Source organism: Manacus vitellinus, unplaced genomic scaffold (assembly GCF_001715985.3).
Source record: "Manacus vitellinus isolate BGI_N305 unplaced genomic scaffold, ASM171598v3 ctg7180002434229_pilon, whole genome shotgun sequence".
Classification (NCBI taxonomy): domain Eukaryota; kingdom Metazoa; phylum Chordata; class Aves; order Passeriformes; family Pipridae; genus Manacus; species Manacus vitellinus.
In genome coordinates, this window is record NW_021938576.1 from 1 (window position 1) to 8,662 (window position 8,662).

Consider the following 8,662-nt stretch of genomic DNA (forward strand, 5'->3'; position numbering starts at 1 on the left):
TGTCACCTCCTGCCACCCTCACCAGCAGGTACCGGCCCCGCCCCCTCCCAAAATCCCCCAAACCGGGGCAGTTTTGCCCAAATTCCAGCTTTTTTCAGGTTTTTTTGGGGTTTTTTTTTGCCCCCTTTGCCCTCGGGGTTTAAGGGCAGAGAAGGCAGGAATTAATTCGGGGCAGGAATTCCGGGTGGGGCGGCCCCGCCCCCGGGAATGTTCGGGATGATCGGGAAGGGGGTTGGGATCCGACCCCCCCCCGGGGCAGGGATCGCGCTGGGACGCCTCGTTAGGGCTCATTATGCAAATGAGGTGGGCGGGGCCGGCGCTGGCCTGGAGGCGCGGGAACCCGGTTGGACCGGGATTAGTTAAACTGGTTCAACTCCCATTCCCAGTGCCCTTTATCCCATTCCCAGTGCCCTTTATCCCATTCCCAGTGTGATTTATCCCATTCCCAGTGTGATTTATCCCATTCCAGGTCCCATTTCTCCTATCCCGGTGCCATTTCTCCCATCCCAGTCCCATTTCTCCCATCCCAGTGCCATTTCTCCCATTCCCAGTCCCATTTCTCCCATTCCCAGTCCCATTTCTCCCATCCCAGTCCCATTTATCCCCTTCCCAGTCCCATTTATCCCCTTCCCAGTCCCATTTATCCCCTTCCCAGTCCCATCTCTCTCATCCCAGTCCCATTTCTCCCATTCCAGGTCCCATTTATCCCATTCCCAGTCCCATTTATCCCATTCCCAGTCCCATTTATCCCATTCCCAGTCCCATCTCTCCCATTCCCAGTCCCATTTCTCCCATCCCAGGTCCCATTTCTCCCATTCCCAGTGCCATCTCTCCGATTCCCAGTCCCATTTATCCCATTCCCAGTGCCCTTTATCCCATTCCCAGTCCCATTTCTCCCATCCCAGTCCCATTTCTCCCATCCCAGTCCCATTTCTCCCATTCCCAGTCCCATTTCTCCCATCCCAGTCCCATTTATCCCCTTCCCAGTCCCATTTATCCCCTTCCCAGTCCCATTTATCCCCTTCCCAGTCCCATCTCTCCCATCCCAGTCCCATTTCTCCCATTCCAGGTCCCATTTATCCCATTCCCAGTCCCATTTATCCCATTCCCAGTCCCATCTCTCCCATTCCCAGTCCCATTTCTCCCATCCCAGGTCCCATTTCTCCCATTCCCAGTGCCATCTCTCCGATTCCCAGTCCCATTTATCCCATTCCTAGTGCCTTTTATCTCATTCCCAGTCCCATTTCTCCCATCCCAGTGCCATTTCTCCCATCCCAGTGCCATTTATCCCATTCCCAGTCCCATTTATCCCCTTCCCAGTCCCATTTATCCCCTTCCCAGTCCCATTTATCCCATTCCCAGTCCCATCTCTCCCATTCCCAGTCCCATTTCTCCCATCCCAGGTCCCATTTCTCCCATTCCCAGTGCCATCTCTCCGATTCCCAGTCCCATTTATCCCATTCCTAGTGCCCTTTATCCCATTCCCAGTCCCATTTCTCCCATTCCCAGTCCCATTTCTCCCATCCCAGTCCCATTTCTCCCATCCCAGTCCCATTTCTCCCGTCCTAGTCCCATTTATCCCCTTCCCAATACCATTTCTCCCATCCCAGTCCCATTTCTCCCCATTCCCAACTCCATCTCTCCCGTTCCAGGTGCCGTGGGTCCCGTTCCAGGTGCCGTGGGTCCCGTTCCCGGGGCCGTGTCCCGTTCCCAACGTTCCCATGGAGCTGCTGGCCGGGCTGGGCTGGGCCTGTGCCGGGTTGGTGGCCGCGGTGCTGCTCGGGCTGGCCCGGCACTGGGGGCTCCTCTATCGCCTGCGCCACATAAGCGTCGGGGCACGGGGGGGCAACCACGGGCGGGCACGCTGGGGGGATTTTGGACAGTGAGGACATTGAGGACATTTGGGGACATTTGGGACATTGGGTGGGACATTGGGGGGGCATGGGGAACATTGGGGGGGCATTGGGGGGCATTGGGGGGACATTGGGACATTGGGGGACGTTGGGGGGATGGGGGCATTGGGGACATTGGGGAACTGGTGGGACACTGGGGACACTGGGGGACACTGGGCGACATTGGGGGGATCTATCCCTGTCCCAAGTGTTGGTGACCGCCCTGTGCCTCCCCCTGCCCCCCCTAGGCCGTGACCCCCGTAGCCCCCGGCATGGCGGGGAGCTCGGTGGGCACACTGGCGGGAACCCTGGGGTCATGAGGGGGACACTGGGGTCACTGGGGGGGACCACTGGGTCATGGGGGGCTCTGTCCCTGTCCCCAAAGGGTGCAGTGACCCCCCCTGCCCCCCCAGGCGGACCCCGGAGCCCCCGGCACGGCGGGGAGCCATGGTGGCCGAACGCGTCGCTGCGGCGCCGCACGGGGTGCGGTTCCTCTTCGCCCTGCCGGCGGGCACATCTCGGCCCGTTCTGGTGGCCTGCGAGAAGCTGGCATCTCGCGTGGTGGACACGCGCCACGAGGCCACCGCCGTCCTTCGCCGCCGACGCCGTGTCCCGGCTCTCCGGTGGAGCGCCGCGGCGCCTTCCCCCCGGGGGGGGTTCGGGGGGTTTGGGGGCTTTGGGGGCGACCAGGACCCCGGTTGTGCCCCCCAGAGATGATTTGGGATCTCTGGTGGGGTCAGGAACAGGAGGTGACCCCATGGCCCAGTTGGGGGGGGTCCCACCCTGGTGGCTCCTGGTTGACCCCAGAACCCACCTTGTTGCTCTCCAAGAAGGTTTCAATGACTTTGGGGGTCTCCAGGGTCCTTCCAGGGTGGGTTTTGTCCCCCCTGAAGATGATTTTTGGGATCTCTGGTGGGGTCAGGAACAGGAGGTGACCCCATGGCCCAGTGGGTGGAGGGTTTTGGGGTGTCCCACCTTGGTGGCTCCTGGTTGACCCCCGAACCCACCTTGTTGCTCTCCAAGAAGGTTTCAATGACTTTGGGGGTCTCCAAGGTCCTTCCAGGGTGGGTTTTGTCCCCCCTTGAAGATGATTTGGGATCTCTGGTGGGGTCAGGAACAGGAGGTGACCCCATGGCCCAGTGGGTGGAGGGTTTTGGGGTGTCCCACCTTGGTGGCTCCTGGTTGACCCCAGAACCCACCTTGTTGCTCTCCAAGAAGGTTTCAATGACTTTGGGGGTCTCCAAGGTCCTTCCAGGGTGGGTTTTGTCCCCCCCTGAAGATGATTTGGGATCTCTGGTGGGGTCAGGACGAGGAGGTGACCCCATGGCCCAGTTGGGGGGGGTCCCACCTTGGTGGCTCCTGGTTGACCCCAGAACCCACCTTGTTGCTCTCCAAGGTCCTTCCAGTGTGGGTTTTGTCCCCCCTGAAGATGATTTTTGGGATCTCTGGTGGGGTCAGGGCAAGGAGGTGACCCCATGGCCCAGTGGGTGAAGGGTTTTGGGGTGTCCCACCTTGGTGGCTCCTGGTTGAGCTGAGAAGGTTCCAAAGACTTTGGGGGTGTCCAAGGTCCTTCCAGGGTGGGTTTTGTGCCCCCTGAAGATGATTTGGGATCTCTGGTGGGGTCAGGAACAGGAGGTGACCCCATGGCCCAGTTGGGGGGGGTCCCACCTTGGTGGCTCCTGGTTGACCCCAGAACCCACCTTGTTGCTCTCCAAGAAGGTTTCAATGACTTTGGGGGTCTCCAGGATCCTTCCAGGGTGGGTTTTGTCCACCCTCAAAGATGATTTGGGATCTCTGGTGGGTCAGGACGAGGAGGTGACCCCATGGGCCAGTGGGTGACCCCATGGGCCAGTGGATGTCCCACCTTGGTGGCTCCTGGTTGAGCTGAGAAGGTTTCAATGACTTTGGGGGTCTCCAAGGTCCTTCCAGGGTGGGTTTTGTCCCCCCTGAAGATGATTTGGGATCTCTGGTGGGTCAGGACGAGGAGGTGACCCCATGGGCCAGTGGGTGACCCCATGGGCCAGTGGATGTCCCACCTTGGTGGCTCCTGGTTGAGCTGAGAAGGTTTCAATGACTTTGGGGGTCTCCAAGGTCCTTCCAGGGTGGGTTTTGTCCCCCCTTGAAGATGATTTGGGATCTCTGGTGGGTCAGGACGAGGAGGTGGTGGAGGGTTTTGGGGGGTCCCACCTCAAACTCACCCTCTCCCCCCCCCCAGGTCGCATCGGCGTCGCCGCCGTCACCGCCGGCCCCGGCGTCACCAACGCGGTGACGGCCGTCAAGAACGCCCAGATGGCCGAGTCCCCCCTGCTGCTGCTGGGCGGGGCGGCCGCCTCCCTCCAGAAGGTGGGCATGCCCCAAAAAACACCCCAAAACCAACCCCAAAGCTGCCCCAAAACTGCCCCAAAACCACCCCGAAAACGCCCCAAAACCACCCCAAAATCATCCCAAAAACCACCCCAAAATCATCCAAAAAAACACCCCAAAATCATCCCAAAAGCCACCCCAAAACCACCCCAGAATCATCCAAAAAAACACCCCAAAACCACCCCAAAACTGCCCCAAAACCACCCCAAAATCATCCCAAAAGCCCACCCCAAACCCACCCCAAAATCATCCCAAAAGCCCACCCCGAAACTGCCCCAAAAACTACCCCAAAAACATCCCAAAAGCCCACCCCCAAACGCCCCACAAACACCCCAAAATCATCCCAAAAGTCCACCCCAAAACTGCCCCAAAACTACCCCAAAATCATCCCAAAACCACCCCAAAATCATCCCAAAACTCCACCCCGAAACTGCCCCAAAACTACCTCAAAACCACCCCAAAATCATCCCAGAACCGCCCCAAAAACCCACCCCGAAACCACCCCAAAACCACCCCGAAAACCACCCGCCATTCCCTGCTGATCCCAACATTCCCTCCTCATCCCAACATTCCCACCCGATCCCAACATTCCCACCTTATCCCAACATTCCCTCCCCATCCCACCATTCCCACCTGATCCCACCATTCCCAGTTAATCCCAACATTCCCTCCTCATCCCACCATTCCCAGTTAATCCCACCATTCCCAGCTGATCCCAACATTCCCTGCTGATCCCAACATTCCCTCCTCATCCCACCATTCCCACCCTATCCCACCATTCCCACCTGATCCCACCATTCCCAGTTAATCCCACCATTCCCTGCTGATCCCACCATTCCCTCCTCATCCCACCATTCCCACCTGATCCCACCATTCCCAGTTAATCCCACCATTCCCTGCTGATCCCCCCCATTCCCAGTTAATCCCCCCATTCCCAGTTAATCCCACCCTTCCCAGTTAATCCCACCCTTCCCAGTTAATCCCCCCATTCCCAGTTAATCCCAACATTCCCAGTTAATCCCACCATTCCCACCTGATCCCACCATTCCCAGTTAATCCCACCCTTCCCAGTTAATCCCACCCTTCCCAGTTAATCCCCCCATTCCCTCCTCATCCCCCCATTCCCACCTGATCCCACCATTCCCAGTTAATCCCCCCATTCCCAGTTAATCCCACCATTCCCAGTTAATCCCACCCTTCCCAGTTAATCCCCTCCATTAAGTTAATCCCCCCATTCCCAGTTAATCCCCCCCTTCCCGCCGTGTCCCCCCAGGGCCGGGGGGCTCTGCAGGACATCGAGCAGCTCTCGCTCTTCCGGACCCTCTGCAAGGTCTGCGTGTCCGTGGGGACCGTGCGGGACATCGTCCCCACCCTGCGCGGGGCCATCGCCACCGCCCAGAGCGGGACCCCCGGTGAGGGACCCCAAAAATAACCCCAAACATTACCCCTGGGGGGAGGGAACCCCAAAAATAACCCCAAAAATTACCCCTATGGGGACATCGTCCCCACCCTGCGCGGGGCCATCGCCGCCGCCCAGAGCGGGACCCCCGGTGAGGGACCCCGAAAATAACCCTGGGACCCCAAAAATAACCCCAAAAATAACCCTATGGGGGGGACACCCCAAAAATAACCCTAAAATTACCCCTATGGGACATCGTCCCCACCCTGCGCGGGGCCATCGCCGCCGCCCAGAGCGGGACCCCCGGTGAGGGACCCCGAAAATAACCCTAAAATTAATCCTATGAGGGAGGGAACCCCAAAAATAACCCTAAAAATAACCCTATGGGGAGGGAAACCCCAAAAATTACCCCTATGGGGACATCGTCCTCACCCTGCGCGGGGCCATCGCGGCCGCCCAGAGCGGGACCCCCGGTGAGGGACCCCAAAAATAACCCCAAAAATAACCCCTGGGGGGAGGGAACCCCAAAAATAACCCTGGGGGGGAAAAACCCCAAAAAATAACCCCAAAAATAACCCCTATGGGGACATCGTCCCCACCCTGCGCGGGGCCATCGCCGCCGCCCAGAGCGGGACCCCCGGTGAGGGACCCCAAAATGACCCCAAAAATAACCCCTGGGGGGAGGGAACCCCAAAATAACCCCCAAAATTACCCCTATGGGGACATCGTCCCCACCCTGCGCGGGGCCATCGCGGCCGCCCAGAGCGGGACCCCCGGTGAGGGACCCCAAAAATGACCCCAAAATAACCCCTGGGACCCCAAAAATAACCCCTGGGGGGTAGGGAACCCCAAAAATTAACCCTATGGGGAGGGGATCGAGGGGGACCCCAAAAAACAACCCTATGGGGAAGTTTTTGGCGTTTCTGAGGCGGTTTTTGGGGTCCAGAGGCAGTTTTTGGGGTCCTGAGGAGGGTTTTTGGGGTCCTGAGGCGGTTTTTGGGGTCCTGAGGAGGGTTTTTGGGGTTCCAGGGAGTTTTTGGAGTCCCGAGGAGGGTTTTGGGGGTTCCAGGGAGTTTTTGGGGTTCCTGAGGAGGGTTTTGGGGGTTCCAGGGAGTTTTTGGGGTTCCTGAGGAGGGTTGTGGGGTTTCTGAGGCAGTTTTTGGGGTTCCAGGGAGTTTTTGGGATTCCAGGGAGTTTTTGGGATTCCAGGGAGTTTTTGGGGTTCTGAGGTGGTTTTTGGGGTTCCAGGGAGTTTTTGGGGTCCTGAGGAGGGTTTTGAGGTTCCAGGGAGGGTTTTTGGAGTTCCAAGGAGGGTTTTTGAGGTTCCAGGGAGTTTTTGGGGTCCTGAGGAGTGTTTTGGGGGTTCCAGGGAGGTTTTGGGATTCCAGGGAGTTTTTGGGGTTCTGAGGAGGTTTTTTGGGTCCTGAGGCGGTTTTTGGGGTTCCGGGGAGTTTTTGGGGTTCTGAGGTGATTTTGGGGATTCTAAGGAGGTTTTGGGATCCAGAGGCAGTTTTTGGGGTCCTGAGGAGGGTTTTTGGGGTCTTGAGGCAGTTTTTGGGGTTCCAGGGAGTTTTTGGGGTCCTGAGGAGGGTTTTTGGGGTTCCAGGGAGTTTTTGGGGCCCTGAGGAGGGTTTTGGGGTTCCGAGGAGGATTTTTGGGGTCCCGAGGAGGTTTTTTGGGGTCCTGAGGCGGTTTTTGGGGTCCCCCTGGCAGGCCCCGTGTTCGTGGAGCTGCCCATCGACGTCCTGTACCCCTTCCACGTGGTGCAGAGGGAGCTCGGGGGGGCCCGCGGGCCCCGGGGGCTGCGCGGGAAGGTCGTGCACTGGTGAGACTGGGACGGACTGGGCTTAAACTGGGCTGGGTTGGGGGTCAACTGGGCTGGTTTGGGGTTGAACTGGACCCATTTGGGGCTAAACTGGGCCGGGCTGGGCTTAGACTGGGCTGGGCTGGGGGTCAACTGGGCTGGTTTGGGGTTGAACTGGGCTGGTTTGGGGTTAAACTGGGCCGATTTGGGGTTGAACTGGGCCGGGCTGGGCTTAAACTGGGCTGGGTTGGGGTCAACTGGGTTGATTTGGGGTTAAACTGGGCTGGTTTGGGGTAAAACTGGGCCCATTTGGGGCTAAACTGGGCTGGGTTGGGGTTGAACTGGTCTGGTTTGGGGTTAAACTGGACCCATTTGGGGCTAAACTGGGCTGGGTTGGGGTTAAACTGGGCTGGGTTGGGGTTAAACTGGGCTGGTTTGGGGTTAAACTGGGCTGGTTTGGGGTAAAACTGTGCCCATTTGGGGCTAAACTGGGCTGGGTTGGGGTTAAACTGGGTTGGTTTGGGGTTGAACTGGGCCCATTTGGGGTTGAACTGGGCCGGGCTGGGCTTAAACTGGGCTGGGTTGGGGGTCAACTGGGCTGGTTTGGGGTTGAACTGGGCCCATTTGGGGTTGAACTGGGCCGGGCTGGGCTTAAACTGGGCTGGGTTGGGGTTAAACTGGGCTGGGTTGGGGTTGAACTGGGCCGGTTTGGGGTTAAACTGGGCTGGTTTGGGGGCTCAGTTTGGGGTTAAACTGGGCTGGTTTGGGGTCTCAGTTTGGGGTTAAACTGGGCTGGTTTGGGGGCTCAGTTTGGGGTTAAACTGGGCTGGTTTGGGGACTCAGTTTGGGGTTAAACTGGGCTGGTTTGGGGGCTCAGTTTTGGGGTTAAACTGGGCTGGTTTGGGGGGTTTTAAAAAACTGGGGCTCGGGCCGTCTTTTGGGGGGGGGGCCCTTCGCAAGTCGGGTTAAACTGGGCTGGTTGGGGTTAAAACGTGGACTGGTTTGGGGGCTCAGTCTGGGGTTAAACTGGGCTGGTTTGGGGTTAAACTGGGCTGGTTTGGGGTTAAACTGGTCTGGTCTGGGGGCTCAGCTGAGCCCGTCTGGGTCTAAGCCAGCCCCCCAAACCCGGCCCAGGTACCTGCAGAACTACCTGCACAACCTGTTTGCGGGGGCCTGGGAGCCCCGGGCCGTGACCCCCCTGCC

The 8,662-nt window shown here is 58.7% G+C and overlaps 2 protein-coding genes across 2 annotated transcripts; both read left to right on the forward strand.

Annotated features, from left to right (window-relative positions):
* Positions 1-2,339: 2,339 nt before the first annotated feature.
* LOC115307294 (acetolactate synthase-like protein) lies at positions 2,340-5,688 on the forward strand. The gene is given in 4 exon segments (XM_029958712.1): positions 2,340-2,483; positions 2,485-2,515; positions 4,108-4,235; positions 5,530-5,688. Coding segments are annotated over 4 exon segments (462 nt in total).
* A 58-nt stretch (positions 5,689-5,746) lies between these two features.
* LOC108642980 (acetolactate synthase-like protein) lies at positions 5,747-8,657 on the forward strand (the record flags this gene model as incomplete). Its single annotated transcript, XM_029958715.1, has 5 exons — positions 5,747-5,806; positions 6,047-6,128; positions 6,215-6,295; positions 7,369-7,480; positions 8,594-8,657. Coding segments are annotated over exons 1-5 (399 nt in total), but the record flags the coding sequence as incomplete, so codon positions are not given.
* Positions 8,658-8,662: the final 5 nt, after the last annotated feature.